This window comes from Ranitomeya imitator, chromosome 2 (assembly GCF_032444005.1).
Source record: "Ranitomeya imitator isolate aRanImi1 chromosome 2, aRanImi1.pri, whole genome shotgun sequence".
Classification (NCBI taxonomy): Eukaryota; Metazoa; Chordata; class Amphibia; order Anura; family Dendrobatidae; genus Ranitomeya; species Ranitomeya imitator.
The window spans coordinates 111,220,424-111,244,056 of NC_091283.1; the positions used below are offsets into that span (position 1 = coordinate 111,220,424).

Consider the following 23,633-nt stretch of genomic DNA (forward strand, 5'->3'; position numbering starts at 1 on the left):
AAGGTATAAACCGCTTACACTGCCTATTTAGGATGTTCTTAAACATTTCCCATTTATTATCTGTATTCTTATTTCTGAGGATATTGTCCCAGTCTACCAGATTAAGGGCATCTCTAAGCTGGTCAAACTTTGCCTTCCTAAAGTTCAGTGTTTTTGTGACTCCCTGACAAGTCCCCCTAGTGAAAGACAGGTGAAACTGTACAATATTGTGGTCGCTATTTCCTAGATGCCCGACCACCTGCAGATTTGTTATTCTGTCAGGTCTATTAGATAGTATTAGGTCTAAAAGTGCTGCTCCTCTGGTTGGATTCTGCACCAATTGTGAAAGATAATTTTTCTTGGTTATTAGCAGAAACCTGTTGCCTTTATGGGTTTCACAGGTTTCTGTTTCCCAGCTAATATCCGGGTAGTTAAAGTCCCCCATAACCAGGACCTCATTATGGGTTGCAGCTTCATCTATCTGCTTTAGAAGTAGACTTTCCATGGTTTCTGTTATATTTGGGGGTTTGTAACAGACCCCAATGAGAATTTTGTTACCATTTTTCCCTCCATGAATTTCGACCCATATGGACTCGACATCCTCATTTCCTTCGCTAATATCCTCCCTTAAAGTGGACTTTAGACAAGACTTTACATAGAGACAAACCCCTCCTCCTCTCCGATTTTTACGATCCTTTCTAAACAGACTGTAACCCTGTAAGTTAACTGCCCAGTCATAGCTTTCATCTAACCATGTCTCGGTTATTCCCACTATGTCAAAGTTACCTGTAGATATTTCTGCTTCTAGTTGTTCCATCTTGTTTGTCAGGCTTCTGGCGTTTGCGAGCATGCAGTTTAGAGGATTTTGTTTTGTTCCAATCTCCTCGCTGTGGATTGTTTTAGAAATGTTCTTACCTCCCTTCTGAGTATGTTTTCCTGGATCTTCTTTGTTCAAGTCTAATGTTTTTCTTCCCGTCCCCTCTTCTTCTAGTTTAACGCCCTCCTGATGAGTGTAGCGAGTCTTCTGGCGAATGTGTGTTTCCCAGGTTTGTTGAGGTGTAGTCCGTCTCTGGCGAGGAGTCCATCGTACAAGTAATTTACACCGTGGTCCAGGAATCCGAATCCTTGTTGTCTGCACCATAGTCTTAGCCAGTTGTTTGCATCAAGGATCCTGTTCCATCTCCTTGTGCCATGCCAGTCTACTGGAAGGATAGAAGAAAAAACTACCTGTGCATCCAGTTCCTTTACTTTCTTCCCCAACTCTTCAAAGTCTTTGCAGATTGTCGGTAGGTCCTTCCTTGCCGTGTCATTGGTGCCAACATGTATCAGAAGAAATGGGTGGACGTCCTTGGAGCTGAAGAGCTTTGGTATCCTATCGGTCACATCCTTGATCATCGCACCTGGAAGGCAGCATACTTCTCTTGCAGTTATGTCCGGTCTGCAGATGGCTGCTTCTGTGCCTCTCAGTAGTGAGTCTCCCACCACCACCACTCTTCGTTGCTTCTTGGCTGTACTTTTTGCTGTCACTTGTTGCTGTGTGCCCTTTTCTTTTTTGCTTGCTGGTATTGCTTCATCCTTAGGTGTGCCATCTTCATCCTCTACAAAGATTTGATATCGGTTCTTCAGTTGTGTGGTTGGTGATTTCTCCATGGTCTTCTTGCTTCTTTTGGTCACATGCTTCCACTTATCTGCTTTTGGAGGTTCTCTGACACTTTTTTCACCTTCTGTGACCAGTAGAGATGCTTCTGTTCTGTCTATAAAGTCTTCATTCTCTTTGATGAGTTTCAAAGTTGCTATTCTTTCTTCCAGACCCCGCACCTTTTCTTCTAAAAGGGTCACTAGTCTACACTTCTGACAGGTGAAATTCGATTCTTTTTCTGGTCGATCTGTGAACATGTAGCACATGCTGCAGCTCACCATGTAGGTTGTCACATCTGCCATGTTGCTCCTAGATCCTGCTGACTTGCTGTGTGTTTTCCTTCTTGTGTAATCTACTCAGCCAAGCTCTCTTGCAGTAATGTCCTACAGGCAAAAATTCGCGCGCCGTAGGGCGCGCGGTTTGGTGACGCTTTCCAAGCAGCTGGTCCCGGCTGTACCCAACGATCTTCTAGCTTAGGGAGACTCTTCGCCTTTCCCAGAAGGCACCTGGAATATGCAAATTAGCCTCCTCAAGCTTGAATCCCTGGTTAGTGTACAAATAAACACCAGAACCGAATACAATCCAAATTTTTTTGTTAGTTTTTTTTTTTTTCAAGCTCTGAGGTAAATTATGCAGACGTGGCCTGATGGTGATCGTCCTGACGTGCATACACTTAAGGTACCGTCACACGTAACGATATCGTTAACGATATCGTTGCTTTTTGTGACGTAGCAACGATATCGTTAAGGAAATCGTTATGTGTGACAGCGACCAACGATCAGGCCCCTGCTGGGAGATCGTTGGTCGCTGAGGAAAGTCCAGAACTTTATTTCGTCGCTGGATCTCCCGCTGACATCGCTGGATCGGCGTCACACACCGCTCTGCTTTCCGGCTGACCGGCGATGACAGTGCAGAGGAAAGCACAGCGCCGGAGGACAGACAGCTGAAGGTAAGTATGTAGTGTTTGTTTTTTTAACGTTTACGCTGGTAACCATGGTAAACATCGGGTTACTAAGCGCGGCCCTGCGCTTAGTAACCCGATGTTTACCCTGGTTACCGGGAACCTCGGGATCGTTGGTCGCTGGAGAGCTGTCTGTGTGACAGCTCTCCAGCGACCAAACAGCGACGCTGCAGCGATCGACATCGTTGTCGGTATCGCTGCAGCGTCGCTGAGTGTGAAGGTACCTTTACTGCAAAAACAAAACAATGGAGCAATCTCCAGCATCACTGAACCAACATCTGTACTGTGGATTGCTCTGCAGATCAGTCTGCTGTGTGCACAAGAGTTTATTATACAGACCAGTGAACTGTACTGCTCACTCCCTCTCCAGCACTAGGTACCACAGCTCACTCCCTCTCCAGAACTAGGTAGCACACCACACTCCCTCTCCAGTACTAGGTACCACAGCTCACTCCCTCTCCAGCACTAGGTAGCACACCACACTCCCTCTCCAGAACTAGGTAGCACACCACACTCCCTCTCCAGCACTAGGTAGCTCACCACACTCCCTCTCCAGACCTAGGCAGCACACCACACTTCCCTCTCCAGAACTAGGTAGCACACCACCTCTCCAGCACTAGGTACCACAACTCACTCCCTCTCCAGCACTAGGTAGCACACCACACTCCCTCTCCAGAACTAGGTACCACAGCTCACTCCCTCTCCAGCACTAGGTAGCACACCACACTCCCTCTCCAGCACTAGGTAGCACACCACAGTCCCTCTGCTGTTGTGAATTCTGCTCTTGGGCTCCCTCCGGTGGGTGTTGATGGTAATGCAGTTATTCCTGAGCAGCAGTCTTGGACAGGTGTTTCTGCTAATTGCAATTCGGACTGGGGTATTTAGCTTTGCAGGACTCATTAGTCGTTGCCAGTAGTCAATGTTCCTTTGGAAGTGTTGGTCCCCTGCCTGGCCTATCCTGCTTGCTGCCATTTCAGCAAAGATAAGTGTTTGCTTCTTTTTTTAGACACACTGCTGTGTGTTTATTTTCTGTGCTGATCTTGTTTCTATTTTGTTCCTGCTAGACTGTGCCTGATGTTTTTCTCAGTCTAGTTGGACTCGCTGGAGTCGCAGATATACTCTCCACATCTTTAGTTAGGTGGTGGAGTTTTTGTATTTTTCTGCTGTGGATATTTTGTAGTGTTTTATGCTGACCGCATAGTATCCTGTACTATCCTTTCCTATCTAGGTAGAAGTGGCATCCTTTGCTTATCCCTGTTTTCTGTCTGCGTGTGTCTTTTCCTCTCCTACTCACAGTCATTATTTGTGGGGGGCTACCAATCCTTTGGGGGTCTACTCTGAGGCAAGAGAGTTTTCCTTTTTCCATCTTTAGGGATATTTAGTTCCCCGGCTGTGTCGAGGTGTCTAGGTCTGGTTAGGCACACCCCACTGCTACTTCTAGTTGCGGTGATAGGATCAGGATTTGCGGTCAGTAAAGTTACCACTGCTCCAGCGAAGGTCTTTTCATGCTGCTCCAAGGCCACCTGATCAAAACAGTACTACTGGCCCATAATGAGTCCTGCAAAGCTAAATACCCCAGTCCGAAATGCAATTAGCAGAAACACTTGTCCAAGACTGCTGCTCAGGAATAACTGCATTACCATCAACAACCACCGGAGGGAGCCCAAGAGCAGAATTCACAACACTCTCCAGCACTAGGTAGCACACCACACTCCTTCTCCAGCACTAGGTAGCACATCACACTCCCTCTCCAGAACTATGTAACACACCACACTCCCTCTCCAGAACTATGTAACACACCACACTCCCTCTCCAGAACTAGGTGGCACACCACACTCCCTCTCCAGCAGTATGTAGAACACCACACTCCCTCTCCAGTACTAGGTACACCACACTCCCTCTCCAGAACTAGATACCACAGCTCACTCCCTCTCCAGCACTAGGTAGCACACCACACTCCTCCAGAATTAGGTAGCCCACCACACTCCCTCTCCAGAATTAGGTAGCCCACCACACTCCCTCTCCAGAACTAGGTAGCACACCACACTACCTCTCCAGAACTAGGTACCACGGCTCACTCCCTCTCCAGCACAAGGTAGCACACCATACTCCCTCTCCAGAACTAGGTAGCACACCACACTACCTCTCCAGAACTAGGTACCACAGCTCACTCCCTCTCCAGCACTAGGTAGCACACCACACTCACTCTCCAGAACTAGGTACCACACCACACTCCCTCTCCAGCACTAGGTAGCACACCACTCCCTATCCAGAACTAGGTACCACACTCCCTCTCCAGAACTAGGTACCACAACTCACTCACTCTCCAGCATAGCACTTGCTCCACAGCACTAGCTAGCACAGTGCACTCACTCTCCAGCACAGCACTCACCCTCCAGCACACCACACACGTTCTTCAGCAATATTTAGCACACCACACACACTCTCCAGCACTACGAAGCACAGCACGCTCCCTCTCCAGCACTAGGCAGCACAGCACGTTCGCTCTTCAGCACTAGGCAGCACAGCACGCTCACTCTTCAGCACTAGGCAGCACGCTCGCTCTCCAGCACAGCACGCTCGCTCTCCAGCACTAGGCAGCACAGCACGCTCGCTCTCCAGCACTACGCAGCACAGCACGCTCGCTCTCCAGCACTACGCAGCACAGCACGCTCACTTCAGCAATAGGCAGCACAGCACGCTCACTCCAGCACTAGGCAGCACAGCATGCTCACTCTTCAGCTCTAGGCAGCACAGCACTCACTCTTCAGCACTAGGTAGCACGCCACACACTCTTCAGCACCAGGCAGCACAGCATGCTCACTCTTCAGCACTAGGCAGCACAGCACGCTCGCTCTGCAGCACTAGGCAACAGCACGCTCGCTCTTCAGCACTAGGCAGCACAGCACGCTCGCTCTTCAGCACTAGGCAGCACAGCACGTTCGCTCTCCAGCACTAGGCAGCACAGCACGCTCGCTCTTCAGCACTAGGCAGCACAGCACACTCGCTCTGCAGCACTAGGCAGCACAGCACGCTCGCTCTCCAGCACTAGACATCACAGCACATTCACTCTCCAGCACAGAATACTCGCTCTCCAGCACTAGGCAGCACAGCACGCTCGCTCTCCAGCACTAGACATCACAGCACATTCACTCTCCAGCACAGAATACTCGCTCTCCAGCACTAAGCAGCACAGCACACTCGCTCTGCAGCACTAGGCAGCACAGCACGCTCGCTCTCCAGCACTAGACATCACAGCACATTCCCTCTCCAGCACTAGGTACCACACCCCACTCCCTCTCCAGAACTAGGTAGCACACCACACTACCTCTCCAGAACTAGGTACCACAGCTCACTCCCTCTCCAGCACTAGGTAGCACACCACACTCTCTCCAGAACTAGGTACCACACCACACTCCCTCTCCAGCACTAGGTAGCACACCACTCTCTCTCCAGAACTAGGTATCACACCACACTCCCTCTCCAGAACTAGGTACCACACTCCCTCTCCAGAACTAGGTACCACAACTCACTCACTCTCCAGCATAGCACTTGCTCCACAGCACTAGCTAGCACAGTGCACTCACTCTCCAGCACAGCACTCACCCTCCAGCACACCACACACGTTCTTCAGCAATATTTAGCACACCACACACACTCTCCAGCACTACGAAGCACAGCACGCTCCCTCTCCAGCACAGCACGTTCGCTCTTCAGCACTAGGCAGCACAGCACGCTCGCTCTCCAGCACTAGGCAGCACAGCACGCTCGCTCTCCAGCACTAGGCAGCACGCTCGCTCTCCAGCACTAGGCAGCACAGCACGCTCGCTCTCCAGCACTAGGCAGCACAGCACGCTCGCTCTCCAGCACTACGCAGCACAGCACGCTCGCTCTCCAGCACTACGCAGCACAGCACGCTCACTTCAGCAATAGGCAGCACAGCACGCTCACTCCAGCACTAGGCAGCACAGCATGCTCATTCTTCAGCTCTAGGCAGCACAGCACTCACTCTTCAGCACTAGGTAGCACGCCACACACTCTTCAGCACTAGGCAGCACAGCATGCTCACTCTTCAGCACTATGTAGCACACCACGCTTGCTCGGCTGCACTAGGCAGCAGAGCACTCGCTCTCCAGCACAGCACACTCGCTCTCCAACACTATGTAGTACAGCACACTCGCTCTCCAGCACTAGGCAGCACAGCACGCGCGCTCTTCAGCACTAGGCAGCACAGCACGCTCGCTCTGCAGCACTAGGCAGCACAGCACGCTCGCTCTTCAGCACTAGGCAGCACAGCACGCTCGCTCTTCAGCACTAGGCAGCACAGCATGCTCGCTCTTCAGCACTAGGCAGCACAGCATGCTCGCTCTTCAGCACTAGGCAGCACAGCACGCTCGCTCTTCAGCACTAGGCAGCACAGCACGCTCGCTCTTCAGCACTAGGCAGCACAGCACGCTCGCTCTTCAGCACTAGGCAGTACAGCACGCTCGCTCTTCAGCACTAGGCAGCACAGCACGCTCGCTCTTCAGCACTAGGCAGCACAGCACGCTCGCTTTCCAACACTAGACATCACAGCACATTCACTCTCCAGCACAGAATACTCGCTCTCCAGCACTAGGCAGCACAGCACACTCGCTCTGCAGCACTAGGCAGCACAGCACGCTCGCTCTCCAGCACTAGACATCACAGCACATTCACTCTCCAGCACAGAATACTCGCTCTCCAGCACTAGGCAGCACAACACACTCGCTCTCCAGCACTAGGCAGCACAACACACTCGCTCTCCAGCACTAGGCAGCACAACACACTCGCTCTCCAGCACTAGGCAGCACAGCACACTCGCTCTGCAGCACTAGGCAGCACAGCACGCTCGCTGTCCAGCACTAGACATCACAGCACATTCACTCTCCAGCACAGAATACTCGCTCTCCAGCACTAGGCAGCACAGCACACTCGCTCTCCAGCACTAGGCAGCAGTACAGAACAGACTCACATTGATACCACGTGACCAGACGCGCGCTATTTTGTCCCTCCACAGCTCCCGTAGATCGCGGTTCTGTCTGGGATCTGAAGCGCGCTCCCGCCGTCCTCCTCCGCTCGCCCCCGTGTACTTTCCCGCCCTCTGCCTGTCACTGTCGGGGCAGTCGGTACAGTACGGCTGGGGGCGTGTTTCCCGCCACCTGATGTGACGTTATCAGTTTTACTTTATGGCGTTTTTATAGATTATCATCCCAGTAAAGTGAAGCGACAGCTCGGCGAGCAGTGATGGAGGAGATCCCTGACGAGGAGGTGCCCTCCACATCACGGGAGGACGCAGACACCACTGCCGAGGAGGTACGAGACCCAGCGGGAGGGAGGTCTCAGCCTCTGGACACATTTGTCGCTCTTTTCGTAATGGCGCGGTTCTGCGGTGACGGAAAATAGCGGCAAAAGAACCGCAAGCTGCTCCCCGTAACACCGGCACGAGTCCCGACCACTGCAACCTCCTGACAACCGGGACACGACCGCACTCAGCCCAGAGGCCGGCAGTGGCCTGCAGCACCCAATCACAGGTCGGCTTCCATGTCCTATCAAGCCATGGGGCGCTGAGAGCTGCGATGTGATTGGCTGCTGCACCTTATGCCTTCAGTGTACACTGCTGGTAACATACAGGCTAGGGGCCTTGTGACGGCCTCCTTAAAGGGGTTGTCCTGCCTTAGGCTACAAGCCTGCAGTTACTCTATAATATACGAATATTGTGCACTGTGAGAATTCTGGAGAGCAGTCATGTGGCCATAAGTAGGAGATCTGCATAATCATGGCCACAGTCTGACTAGAGGTGTCCGGCCTCACTCAGTACACTTCTATTGTGAGGCCGCACACGTCTCGTGATCGCCTGTATGTAAAGCACATACTTGGGTTCCCTGGAGAATCCTGACTGCGAGCAGTGTGCGCACTGTGAGGATTCGCAAGTCTGTAGTCGCAGCGCGACTGCAGACTTGTAGCCTGACAACCCCTTTAATGCAATCTTCTACTTTAAAGGGACCTTGTCATCAGATTTTTGTATCCCAAACTAATGCCATCCATGTGAGGGCGCTGTCACGGGGAAGTGAGGCAGCAGAGCTGTAGGGCCAGTGTCCTCACATGTGAAGGTCAGGGCGTGGTTAGCACTGTGGAGCCTTGAGGCCGGAGTCGCACAGCGAGATACGGCCGAGTCTCGCAGGGTAAAACCAAGCTCTGCACCAGCACTCCGGAGCAGAGTGTGCGGCTCCATGTATTGCTATGCGGCTGCACGCTCCGCTCTGGAGTGCCAGAGCTTGGTTTTAACCTGCGAGACTCGGCCGTATCTCGCTGTGTGTGATCCCGGCCTAACATTGATGCTATTTGGGGTAGAAAAAGATAATGATGGTATATATATATATATATATATATATATCTCCTCTACTTCCCTCCTGGATCAGTGACACTTTCTGCTCTTATTGTTGTTCTTTACTTGCACTAGTGCGTCTACATTCAGAGGGAGCATCACATGACCGCTGCAGCCAATCGCTGGCTACTGACTGACCACAGCCTTTACATCCCTTCTGAGCTGACTTCTTCCACTTGCATGGAAAGTGAATTCTGCAGCAGAGCAGACACCACTGATTGATAGCAGCGGTACCTTGATGCTTGGAGACCGGCAGTCGACACAGCACCAAGAACAGAAAAGTGACCCCGCTCTGAAAATTGAGCTTAGGGTTTTTAATCTCACCGTTTGTCTACTAATAAGTTTTAAAATATTGAAAAACAAAGCTAGCAAGTTTCCCTGAAAATAAGACGGGGATTTTTATTTATTTTTGCTATAAAAGATGGTGTTACGGCTTTTTTTCAGGTGATTATTTTTTTCCCATGGACAACAATCCACATTTCTTCTTGTACAAGAAAATCGCCATTTCTTCAGATATATAAACTTGTAATCATACAAACACACTGTACACACGTGCGGTACATACCGGCCTGTCTCCTCCTCAGGTCCTCTAGACTCCTGCCGTTAAAAGACCTTTTGGCGCAATTATGGTCACATGACCGTGGTGCCACATAAGGTCCTCAAGCAGTTTCAAACTCAGAAATGCTGGGGGTTCCTAAGAGAGTGGGGCCCTGAGGAATTGCCCAGTTTTCCTCCCCCTAACGTTGACCCTGAGTGTAAAGCTGGGGGTAATTTTTGGAGTAGGCCTTGAAAAATCCTGCAAAATTTTTGCTAGGGCTTATTTTCGGGGAAATGCGGTAGTTCTTCAGGCGTCCATTTTTCTTGTACATAAAATAATCATTCCGATTGTCATTCGTATTGGGTCCATGAGAATTTCTACGAGCAGGGATTGTTCTTACACCAATAAAAACTGCACAGCTTCTCTTACTAATTGCAGTGTTTAATGCCGCCTGCACACGAGTGGCGTTGTTTGCGGTCAGTGACTTTCACAGACCCATAGACTTGTATGGGTGGCTTGAAAAAAATGAACATGTTCCTGTGATTTATTTTGTGGACGTGTGAACAGCATTATAGAGTATAATGAGCAGCTGATCTATCTGTGAATAATTCAGATGGAACATATATGTGATAAAGAGTACCTCTTACCCCACTGGGCTGCCCCTGTTTAATGAGTCCCAGAATGGAGACTTTACCAAATATACGTCATTGTCACAAGTGTCGCTAATGGCCCCTGAAAGGGCCTGAGATTATACCAGGATCTGACATCCCTCCATGAAAGCGCCAGACCTTGTCCTTTGCAGTAATTTGGCGCTGCCATGTACTTGCTATCCTATTACCGTAATATCTTTACAGCAGTGACCATTTGATAACGGATTGGTAAAGTACACGATCGCTCACACATTACATCTGTTTTTAGAAGTGGCACGCGCAATGTGGCATGGCAAAAAGTTGCAATTTTTAGTGTAAAGTAAATAAACAAATTGTGACTTCTTTACACCCGACAACTGTTACACAACCCTTGCTTAATTTCCCTCCCACCCATTAGGTGTCTCCAGCCCTAATTTTAGCCTGCTCTAAAATATGACATGAAAGCAAGTAGCCGGTCACAACTTGTCTGCACGTTCTGCCCAAGCTTTTTTTTTTGCATGGATTTTGGCTAGGGAAAACATGGATGCCATACAAAATTTTGCAGAAATCAAGGTTTCCAAGCAAGTTCCTTTGTTTTCAACAGGGCATCGGTGTTATTCACATTGTCATGTTTTTTCCTGGCACGGTTGATGAAAGGTGAACTATGGGTCACAGCAGGACATTAAAGTCCCTTACACAAAACATAAAGGGAATCTGTCAGTAGAATCAATCCCCCCAAGCATCTATATGGGCACGTGGGGCATAGGAAGCTGAATAACGTGATCACTAGATATATGCAATCACATTTCTTATTCCAGAAAAATCCATGTTTTTCTTGTGTAAATGAGCTGTTCAGGACTATGGGCCGGACATAGATCTCCAGGGCTTATTTTAAATGAAAAGGGGATTTTCCAGTGTGATGGTCGCTCTCTGCTCCTCTGATCTCACTGCAGAGCTCAGTGGTTAGTACTGCAGCCTTGCAGCGATGGGGTTCTGGGTTCAAACCCCACCAAGGGCAACATCTGCAAAGAGTTTGGCTATATTCACACTTTGCGGATTTTGCTGCGGATCCGCAGCGGATTTGACCGCTGCGGATCCGCAGCAGTTTCCCATGAGTTTACATTTCAATGTAAACCTATGGGAAACAAAAAACGCTGTGCACATGCTGCAGAAAAATCCGCGTGGAAACGCTGCGGGTTACATTCCGCAGCATGTCACTTCTTTTCTGCGGATTTTCACCTGCTCCAATAGAAAACTGCAGATGAAAATCCGCAGAAGAAAACGCAGTAAAAACCGCGATAAATCCGCAGTAAAAACCGCGATGGGTTTTCACTGCGGATTTTGCAATTCTGCTGCGGAAAAATCCGCAGTGGAATCTGCAGAGTGTGAACATAGCCTTTATGTTCTCCCTGTGTTTGCGTGGGTTTCCTCCGGGTACTCCGGTTTCCTCCCACATTCCAAAGACTCCATACTGATAGGGAATTTAGATTGTGAGCCCCATCGGGGACAGCGATGATAATGTGTGCAAACTGTAAAGTGCTGCAGAATATGTTAGCGCTATATAAAAAATAAAGATTATTATTATTTTACTTCAATCTCTCAGGCAGACAGGGCTGCAGAAAATGTTTGTAATGAGACAAACGTCAGTTCTGCTCCCCTGATTTACATGTCTCACACTGATAAAGCCCCCTGTCATTTACAATAATCTCTGGAGTCAGATTCTCGTACAGATCAGTGTCCGGCCCATAGATCTTAACAGCTCATTAATATATAAGAAATATGAGGATTTCTGTGGAATAAGACATCAGATCACAGGTATCCTTTTATTCAGCTTCTTCTGACCTGCCCCTATAGACAGCTTAGTAGGGGTGATAGTGCTGACAGGTTCCTTTTTAATTTAAAGAGTTCTACAAAAAGTTTTAGTACCACAAAACACAGATCAGTAAGGTCCAAGCCGGGATCCAGCAGTAGGAAATTATTGTGGAGAAAACCTGATTATTTATTTTTTTGAAACCACTGTTAAAGGGGTTGTCCACTGCTATTGGTGCCAAACACTCAGATCGATTGAACTCTTTAAAGCAGAGTTACACGACCTTCATCCCTGGGATCATCTGTGCACTGCTGGTGTCTCATAGACCACGCTTCTTTGTGTCCGGTGGCTTCTTACATGTATTTTGAATTCAGAGAGGAGTGGTGCATAGAAAGGGGATTGGTAAGAATTAATGGTGCATGGTATAACCATCTTTAGCAACCAGGCAACCCCCACATGTACTTATGCTGGCTAACACATGTAAATCATTCAGCTGCGGCAAGAAAAACTAAATCTCTGAGCACTAAAAAATACTCTGAGGTCACCCGAGCATGCTTGAGAAATCTCGAGTACCGAGTATATTCGCTCATCACTAGTGCACACCTTCGCTTCAGTATGGTGCCCCAATAAGATCATTACTGACTCCGAACCCTGCAGCCTTCTATAAGTACAGTATTAGGCTGCCGTCACACTAGCAGTATTTGGTCAGTATTTTATATCAGTATTTGTAGCCAAAACCAGGAGTGGGTGATAAATGCAGAAGTGGTGCATGTGTTTATTATTATTATTATTATTATTATTATTTTTTATTGTTATAGCGCCATTTATTCCATGGCGCTTTACATGTGAGGAGGGGTATACATAATAAAAACAAGTACAATAATCTTAACCCCTTTACCCCCAAGGGTGGTTTGCACGTTAATGACCGGGCCAATTTTTACAATTCTGACCACTGTCCCTTTATGAGGTTATAACTCTGGAACGCTTCAACGGATCCCAGTGAATCTGACATTGTTTTCTCGTGACATATTGTACTTCATGACAATGGTAAAAATTCTTTGATAGTACCTGCGTTTATTTGTGAAAAAAACGGAAATTTGGCGAAAATTATGAAAATTTCGCAATTTTCCAACTTTGAATTTTTATGCAATTAAATCACAGATATATGTCACACAAAATACTTAATAAGTAACATTTCCCACATGTCTACTTTACATCAGCACAATTTTGGAACCAAAATTTTTTTTTGTTAGGGAGTTATAAGGGTGAAAAGTTGACCAGCAATTTCTCATTTCTACAACACCATTTTTTTTTAGGGACCACATCTCATTTGAAGTCATTTTGAGGGGTCTATATGATAGAAAATACCCAAGTGTGACACCATTCTAAAAACTACACCCCTCAAGGTGCTTAAAACCACATTCAAGAAGTTTATTAACCCTTCTGGTGCTTCACAGGAATTTTTTGAATGTTTAAATAAAAATGAACATTTAACTTTTTTTCACAAAATTTAATTCAGCTCCAATTTGTTTTATTTTACCAAGGGTAACAGGAGAAAATGGACCGCAATCATTGTTGTACAATTTGTCCTGAGTACGCCAATACCCCACATGTGGGGGTAAACCACTGTTTGGGCGCATGGCACAGCTCGGAAGCGAAGGAGCGCCATTTGACTTTTCAATGCAAAATTGACAGGAATTGAGATGGGACACCATGTTTCGTTTGGAGAGCCCCTGATGTGCCTAAACATTGAAACCCCCCACAAGTGACACCATTTTGGAAAGTAGACCCCCTAAGGAACTTATATAGAGGTGTGGTGAGCTCTTTCACCCACCAAGTGCTTCACAGAAGTTTATAATGTAGAACCGTAAAAATAAAAAATCATATTTTTTCACACAAATTATCTTTTCGCCCCCAATTTTTTATTTTTCCAAGGGTAAGAGAAGAAATTGGACCCCAATAGTTGTTGTACAATTTGTCCTGAGTAAGCTGATATCCCATATGTGGGGGTAAACCACTGTTTGGGCGGATGGGAGAGCTCGGAAGGGAAGGAGCGCCGTTTGACTTTTCAATGCAAAATTGACAGGAATTGAGATGGGATGCCATGTTGCGTTTGGAAAGCCACTGATGTGCCTAAACATTGAAACCACTCACAAGTGACACCATTTTGGAAAGTAGACCCCCTAAGGAACTTATCTAGATGTGTGGTGAGCGCTTTGACCCACCAAGGGCTTCACAGAGGTTTATAATGGAGAGCCGTAAAAATAAAACAAAAATTTTTTCCCACAAAAATTATTTTTTAGCCCCCAGTTTTGTATTTTCCCGAGGGTAACAGGAGAAATTGGACCCAAAAATGTGTTGTCCAATTTGTCCTGAGTGCGCTGATACCCCATATGTGGGGGGAAACCACTGTTTGGGCGCATGGGAGGGCTCGGAAGGGAAGGAGTGCCATTTGAATGCAGACTTAGATGGAATGGTCTGCAGGCGTCACATTGCGTTTGCAGAGCCCCTAATGTACCTAAACAGTAGAAACCCCCCACAAGTGACACCATTTTGGAAAGTAGACCCCCTAAGGAACTTATCTAGATGTGTGGTGAGCGCTTTGACCCACCAAGGGCTTCACAGAGGTTTATAATGGAGAGCCGTAAAAATAAAACAAAATTTTTTTCCCACAAAAATTATTTTTTAGCCCCCAGTTTTGTATTTTCCCGAGGGTAACAGGAGAAATTGGACCCAAAAATGTGTTGTCCAATTTGTCCTGAGTGCGCTGATACCCCATATGTGGGGGGAAACCACTGTTTGGGCGCATGGGAGGGCTCGGAAGGGAAGGAGTGCCATTTGAATGCAGACTTAGATGGAATGGTCTGCAGGCGTCACATTGCGTTTGCAGAGCCCCTAATGTACCTAAACAGTAGAAACCCCCCACAAGTGACCCCATATTGGAAACTAGACCCCCCCGGGAACTTATCTAGATGTGTTGTGAGAACTTTGAACCCCAAGTGTTTCACTACAGTTTATAACGCAGAGCCGTAAAAATAAAAAATCTTTTTTTTCCCACAAAAATTATTTTTTAGCCCCCAGTTTTGTATTTTCCCAAGGGTAACAGGAGAAATTGGACCCCAACAGTTGTTGTCCTATTTGTCCTGAGTACGCTGATACCCCATATGTTGGGGTAAACCCCTGTTTGGGCACACGGGTGAGCTCGGAAGGAAAGAAGCACTGTTTTACTTTTTCAACGCAGAATTGGCTGGAATTGAGATCGGACGCCATGTCGCTTTTGGAGAGCCCCTGATGTGCCTAAACAGTGGAAACCCCCCAATTATAACTGAAACCCTAATCCAAACACTCCCCTAACCCTAATTCCAACGGTAACCCTAACCACACCTCTAACCCTGACACACCCCTAACCCTAATCCCAACCCTATTCCCAACTGTAAATGTAATCTAAACCCTAACTGTAACTTTAGCCCCAACCCTAACTGTAGCCCTAACCCTAGCCCTAACCCTAGCCCTAACCCTAGCCCCAACCCTAACCCTAGCCCTAGCCCTAACCCTAGCCCTAACCCTAGCCCTAACCCTAGCCCTAACCCTAGCCCTAACCCTAACCCTAGCCCTAACCCTAGCCCTAACCCTAACCCTAACCCTAACCCTAGCCCTAACCCTAGCCCTAACCCTAGCCCTAACCCTAGCCCTAACCCTAGCCCTAACCCTAGCCCTAACCCTAGCCCTAACCCTAACCCTAGCCCTAACCCTAGCCCTAACCCTAGCCCTAACCCTAGCCCTAATGGGAAAATGGAAATAAATACATTTTTTTATTTTTCCCTAACTAAGGGGGTGATGAAGGGGGGTTTGATTTACTTTTATAGCGGGTTTTTTAGCGGATTTTTATGATTGGCAGCCGTCACACACTGAAAGACGCTTTTTATTGCAAAAAATATTTTTTGCGTTACCACATTTTGAGAGCTATAATTTTTCCATATTTTGGTCCACACAGTCATGTGAGGTCTTGTTTTTTACGCGACGAGTTGACGTTTTTATTGGTAACATTTTCGGGCACGTGACATTTTTTGATCGCTTTTTATTCCGATTTTTGTGAGACAGAATGACCAAAAACCAGCTATTCATGAATTTCTTTTGGGGGAGGCGTTTATACCGTTCCGCGTTTGGTAAAATTGATAAAGCAGTTTTATTCTTCGGGTCAGTACGATTACAGCGACATCTCATTTATATCATTTTTTTATGTTTTGGCGCTTTTATACGATAAAAACTATTTTATAGAAAAAATAATTATTTTGGCATCGCTTTATTCTCAGGACTATAACTTTTTCATTTTTTTGCTGATGATGCTGTATGGTGGCTCGTTTTTTGCGGGACAAGATGACGCTTTCAGCGGTACCATGGTTGTTTATATCTGTCTTTTTGATCACGTGTTATTCCACTTTTTGTTCGGCGGTATGATAATAAAGCGTCGTTTTTTGCCTCGTTTTTTTTTTTTTTTTTCTTACGGTGTTTACTGAAGGGGTTAACTAGTGTGCCAGTTTTATAGGGCGTGTCGATACGGACGCGGCGATACTAAATATGTGTACTTTTATTGTTTTTTTTTTTTTTTATTTAGATGAAGAAATGTATTTATGGGAATATTTTTTTTTTTTTTTTCATTATTTAGGAATATTTTTTTTTAATTTTTTTTACACATTTGGAAATTTTTTTTTTTACTTTGTCCCAGGGGGGGACATCACAGATCAGTGATCTGACAGTTTGCACAGCACTCTGTCAGATCACTGATCTGACATGCAGCAGTGCAGGCTTCACAGTGCCTGCTCTGAGCAGGCTCTGTGAAGCCACCTCCCTCCCTGCAGGACCCGGATCCGCGGCCATCTTGGATCCGGGACCTGGAGCAGGGAGGGAGGGCGGCAAGACCCTCGCAGCAACGCGATCACATCGCGTTGCTGCGGGGGTCTCAGGGAAGCCCGCAGGGAGCCCCCCTCCCTGCGCGGTGCTTCCCTGCACCGCCGGCACATCGCGATCATCTTTGATCGCGGTGTGCCGGGGGTTAATGTGCCGGGGGCGGTCCGTGACCGCTCCTGGCACATAGTGCCGGATGTCAGCTGCGATAGGCAGCTGACACCCGGCCGCGATCGGCGCCGCTCCCCCCGTGAGCGCTGCCGATCGCATATGACGTACTATTGCGTCCTTGGGAAGTAGGGCCCACCCCCCATGGACGCAATAGTACGTCTGATGGCAGAAAGGGGTTAAACAATACAAGTCATAACTGGTACAGGAGGAATGAGGACCCTGCCCGCGAGGGCTCACAATCTACAAGGGATGGGTGAGAATACAGAAGGCGAGGATAGAGCTGGTCATGCAGCGTTTTGGTCGATCGGTGGTTACTGCAGGTTGTAGGCTTGTCTGAAGAGGTGGGTCTTCAGGTTCTTTTTGAAGGTTTCGATGGTAGGCGAGAGTCTGATGTGTTGTGGTAGAGGGTTCCAGAGTAGGGGTGATACGCGAGAGAAATCTTGTATACGATTGTGGGAAGAGGAGATATGAGGGGAGTAGAGAAGGAGATCTTGTGAGGATCGGAGGTTGCGTGTAGGTAAGTACCGGGAGACGAGGTCACAGATGTATGGAGGACACAGGTTGTGGATGGCTTTGTACGTCATGGTTAGGGTTTTGTAGTGGAGTCTCTGGGCAATGAGGAGCCAGTGAAGGGATTGACAGAGGGGAGAGGCCGGGGAATAGCGGGGGGACAGGTGGATTAGTCGGGCAGCAGAGTTTAGAATAGATTGGAGGGGTGCGAGAGTGTTAGAGGGGAGGCCACACAGCAGGAGGTTGCAGTAGTCAAGGCGAGAGATGATGAGGGCATGGACTAGGGTTTTTGCAGATTCATGGTTGAGGAATGAACGGATTCGTGAAATATTTTTGAGTTGAAAGCGGCAGGAAGTGGAAAGGGCTTGGATATGTGGTTTGAAGGAGAGATCAGCGTCAAGGATTACCCCGAGGCAGCGAGCTTGTGGGACTGGGGAGAGTGGGCAGCAATTTACTGTAATGGATAGGTTCGTTGGGGGGGGGGTCGTGTGAGATCGGGGAAAGATGATGAATTCTGTTTTGTCCATGTTAAGTTTCAGAAATCTAGCGGAGAAGGATGAAATAGTGGACAGACACTGAGGGATTCTGGTTAGAAGGGAGGTGATATCTGGTCCAGAGATGTAGATCTGTGTGTCGTCAGCATAGAGCATGTTTCTATTATACTTTTCCTCTTAATTCAGTGTTCCCCAAGTCCGGTCCTCAAGACCCACCAACAGGTCATGTTTTCAGTATTTCCTTAGTATTGCACAGGTGATAATTGCATCACCTGCACAGGCAATAATTCCATCATCTGTGCAATACTAAGGAAATCCTGAAAACATGACCTGTTGGTGGCTCTTGAGGATCGGGACTTGGAGATCACTGCTCTAATTGTTCCACTCCTGGTTTTGGCTTACAAATACTGATGTAAAATACTGACCAAATACTGCTAGTGTGACGGCAGCCTAAGGCTGTATCAGACCGTGCAGAATCAGAATATTAGTTTCTTCCATCCACCACTCCATCAAGGATCGCTTCATGAGGAAATGTTTTGTGTTTGTGTATTGTAGCCATGACGTGTGTAATCACTTGTCCCATTTACTCTGTCCTAGAAAATTGATCCTCCCTTTCAACTGAAGCTTCCTCCAAAAGCTCAGCGTCCTGAAAAGGAAGTGGATCCAGAGTATGAAGAAAAGATGGTAAGCAGTGCGCTGCCAGGATAAGAGACGTGTAGTGCGCCGCTGAGTAGAGGCCTAAAGTCACACAATGGCAGGAAGGCCGCATTTACTGGCAGGATGTTACCAGGGAAGTGAGTGATGGAGCTGTCATCTGCTCCATGTGTATCCCCGCTGCAGGCTGGCACTCCTGCTCCTACTGCCAGTGGGGTAAATGGTGGGCCGGGAATATTAGAGGAGAACATTAGGAAAGAAGCCTGACCCCAGCACCACAGTATAACCATACTGATGGCAGTAAATCACAGCACGCCCTTCATAGACTGTAGTCAGACGTGATGTAGAGTTGTCACCTAGGAAAAGTAGACTAGTAACAGGGAGCGAAACCTTGAGGACAATGTGTGGGGTTATAAGTTTGTGAAGAACACTAATTGGAGATGCTGTAATACATGGAGCAGAGCGTGGCGCGGCGTCGTGGAGGAAGGCATGACACGGATCTCACTGAATAAGGCCAATTACAAAGTGCCGGTGTCTCGTGTGGCACTAAATGGTCGCTTGTGGTGTATTGCTATGTATTATACATTTTGGTTCAGTCTCTTGCGCCATTTGTGCATTTTTATTACATTTGTGACAATCCAGATGACGTCTTCTGTTGAGATGAAGGTCTTCAACCCCCCCAAAAACAATGTAGCACACTGTGTATAAATAAAGCTGTTGTAACGTTCCGTGTCTTTACTTTTATTACTATGGTGGTCAGTATATGTGGTCAATATTCTCTTATTGGGGGAGGTAAAAGTGTTCCATGACGTGCAGCGTGTATTTTAGACACTTTTATGCCTTCTCAGTGTGAGGGTGTTTGCACACTAATGTAAATCAGCCCATGTTATTTCCATGTACAAGTTAAAAAATGACAAAGGAAAACCAAAAAATGAGACCTAAGGCTGCAGTCACATATGTGACACGTCCAAATGCTTCCTGTGGCGTCCAAATCTCACTGTGATAAATGTGAATAAAAATGAGGACTTCCAGGGACCTGTGTCTTGACTTGGAAGCAAGCAGATTTGGAAATTCTACAGGTTAAAAAACACATGTCATCCGCACATGACTGAATCAAGAGTTTTGTCAAAGCCAAATAACAGGAATTGTAAAAAACAAAGCAAATTTATTTAAAACATGGCAAACTAACAAGTGACAAACAGCAGCATTATAAACACAAGCTAATTTACCTAAGGCCACGTGCACACCCTCAGTATCTGTCAGCCCAAACAGGAGTGCGGGATAAATCCACAAGTGGTGACGGGTTTCTATTATATCCTCTTATTGTTCCACTCCTGGTCTTGGTTTACAAACACTGATATATCGTACTGACCGTGTGAACGTGGCCTGATAGTTGCAGAAATTCTCCAGAAAATCTACAACATCAAAATCTCATTGTGGGAATGGCAGCGTATCCATAGCTTAAAATGAGTAAGATGTAGTAACAAAAGTTCTGACTATGTTTTGTCAGGTTTACATTGTATTATGTTATTTTGGTTCCCCCGAAAAAATGTATGGAAAACTTCCATTTTTTTTCTCCATTATTCTTAGTGGGTGACTGAATTGAAACTTTAAGCAGTACACTTCCATACAACTAAATCATATGTTTTCTCCTTTGTACCATTAAAACCTAGTTCAGAAAAGAATAATAATAAAAATATCTGGAAGTAGGTGTTTTATAACTTGAAATTCAGACAGAAGTAGTTCGCCGTATACTTGCATACACAGCTCTGGCAAAAATTAAAGAGATCACCACATCACAACCCTGTCATGGACAGCCCAATCTCCAGACCTGAACCCCATTGAAAACCTCTGGAATGTAATCAAGATAATGATGGATCGTCACAAGCCATCAAACAAAGAAGAACTGCTTACATTTTTGCGCCAGAAGCAGAGTGAAAGACTGGTGGAAAGCATGTCACAACGCATGAAAGCTTTGATTAAAAATCATGATTATTCCACAAAATATTGATTTCTGAACTCTTCCTGAGTTAACTAAACATTAGTATTGTTGTATCTAAATTATTATGAACTTGCTTTCTTTGCATTATTTGAGGTCTGAAAGCACTGTTTTAAATTTTTTTTATTTTGACCATTTTTCTTTTTCAGAAAAAAAATACAAAATTTATTGCTTGGAAATTCAGACAAATTCAGTTTATAGAATACTAGATGGTGGCCCGATTCTAACGCATCGGGTATTCTAGAATATGTATGTATGTATGTATGTATGTAGCAGCCACATAGTATATAGCATAGGCCATGTACCAAACAGTATATAACACAGCCCACGCAGTATATAACATTGCCCACGTAGTATATAGCAGCCACGTAGTATATAACACTGCCCATGTAGTATATAGCAGCCACGCAGTATATAGCACAACCCAGACAGTATATAACACAGGCCACGCAGTATATAACACTATATAGCACAGCCCACGTAGTGTATAACACAGTCATGTAGCACAGTCACGTAGTATATTGCCCAGCGACGTATATAGCGCAGACACGTAGTATATAGCGCAGACACGTAGTATATTACACAGGTCATGTAGTATAGAGCACAGTGATGTAGTATATTGCCCAGCCACGTAATATATAGCACAGCCCATATAGTATATAGCACAGAGATGCAGTATATAACACAGCCCACGTATTATATAGCAATGTGGGCACCATATCCCTGTTAAAAAAAAATAAATAAAATAAAAAATAGTTATATACTCACCCTCTGTCGGTCCCCCGGATCCGGCCGAGGCGTTTACCGATGCTCCTCGCGACGCTCCGGTCCGAAGAGTGCATTGCGGTCTTGCGAGATGACGTAGCGGTCTCGCGAGACCGCAATGCATGGACCGATCACCGGAGCGTCGCGAGGAGCGAGAAAAGGCCTCGGCTGGATCCGGGGCCCCACGGAAGGGGAGTATATAATGATTTTTTATTTTTTTATTATTTTTAACATTAGATCTTTTTACTATTGATGCCGCATAGGCAGCATCAATAGTAAAAAGTTGGTCACACAGGGTTAATCTCCGGAAGGCTGTGACCACCAATCAAAAAATGTTGTACGGAAAAGCAGGGTGTGATTAATTAAAAATTAACTTTTAATAGGTTACACAGGGTTATTAGTAGCGTTTATGGAGTGCGTTACCCGCGGCATAACACGGTCCGTTAACGCTGCCATTAATCCTGTGTGAGGGCTGACTGGGGAGAGGAGTATGGAGCGGGCACTGAAGGCAGGGGAGTAGGGAGGGACTAATTCTTGGCTGGACTGTGCCCGTCACTGATTGGTCGCGGCCGGCTGGCGCGACCAATCAGCGACGCCGTTTTTCTGGGACAGACAGACAGACAGATGGAAGTGACCCTTAGACAATTATATAGTAGAAAAGAACAATTTACATTTTACTCAAAAATATATCTATAAAGAGAAAAATCAGACAAACTGAATATTTTGCAGTGGTCTCTTAATTTTTGCCAGAGCTGTATGTTTTTGGTGTGTTGGTCTTATGCAGATGTACAGATATAATCACGCCTGCTAGTTACACAGATGGCCATGTAGGAACACAGAACTCTAATTACGGTAAATACTTTGTCACTCGCTCTGTATGTTGAGCCAGATATCCTGTGCCCCACAATGTATGTTTCTTTATTCATAAGGATGATGCATAGGGAACAGATTCATGCCTCGTCCACGTGATGGCGCTGTACTGCCAGCGCTGTACTGGGTGCCATTAATCACAGTCTACCCTGCCGCATAGGTTCCTTCTTATGTTCCATCCGGTGAACCCTACATAAAACTTTTGCTCTATTCAACAGTATAGTATATACAACATTTTTACCACCAAAATTTAGTTTTGGCCCCAGATTTAACAAGTAAAAATAGCACCACAATTTGTCCTACAATTTTTTTTTTTCCGAACTTGGCAATACCCCATTTGTGACTGTACAGTACTGCTTAGCCACATAGTGAGACTCGGCAGGGATGGAGCGCCATTTGCCTCTTCGAGCTCAGATTTTCCTAGAATAGTTTGCAGACTCCATATACAGTGCCCATAAGTTGTAGAAGAGCAGAATCCCTCCCTCTACTGACCCCATTTTGGAAACTGTATCCCTTTTGGGAATATAGCTACTAGTGTAGTGACGATTTTGACTCCATGGGTGTTTTCCAGAGACAAGCAGCAACGAATGTTGCTGAGTGAAAATTTCAAACTGCCATTGTAGGGACCAGTACTCTGTAGTGACCAGTACGTTATGCCCAGCTCATGCTTCTGGAGACATGCCCCCGTAAATTAGGCAGGCTCTCATTGCTTCAGAAATGCCAGACATGTGGACGCTCTAAGTGGTTTAGGTACGCTGTGGGGCTCAGAAGGGAGGGGGCATTTGGATTTGGGAGCTCAGAATTTGCTGAATTTCTTTGGTGGGTGAGGAGCCATTTTGCTTTTCCAGTGCCTTTGTGCTATCAGTAACGTGGAAATCCCTATATTTCCATTAACAGATGATGGACCTGAGTGAGGGCTTGCTTTTTTTTGTAGATTGAGTAGAAGCTTTTGTTAGGAACAGTTTACATAATGTTTAGGATCACATTTATCCGGCACACTATGCTGAGCACTTGCTTTGGGGTTTCTATCTAAATCTCTGAGTGGTGTGGTTCAGATGAAACAATCGAAGGATTCATTCACTATAATGAGGCAGAATAATTACTCTGGACTTGTCTGACCTCTGTTCAGCGGTGTACTTTTTCAGAAGTGCACAAACTGTGGCCGACTGCACATTTATGAACTGAAAAGAGACACTGTCGGATCACAAGTTCTATGGCGTCCACAGTTCCTCCATCTGCCTCGTTATAGGGAATCTTCTGCCCACTGTTACGTCTCAATCACTTATATCCGAGATGTACACGG

The 23,633-nt window shown here is 46.5% G+C and overlaps 1 protein-coding gene across 1 annotated transcript in view; it reads left to right on the forward strand.

Moving 5' to 3' along the window:
- Positions 1-7,664: 7,664 nt before the first annotated feature.
- The window catches only part of SMARCA1 (SNF2 related chromatin remodeling ATPase 1), a 144,277-nt gene continuing 128,308 nt past the window's right edge, over positions 7,665-23,633 (forward strand). Inside the window, exons 1-2 of the mRNA XM_069747158.1 lie at positions 7,665-7,913; positions 18,640-18,726. Coding sequence (XP_069603259.1) covers positions 7,845-7,913; positions 18,640-18,726 — 156 coding nt within the window. The 5' untranslated portion in view covers positions 7,665-7,844. The remainder of the gene's footprint in view (positions 7,914-18,639; positions 18,727-23,633) is intronic.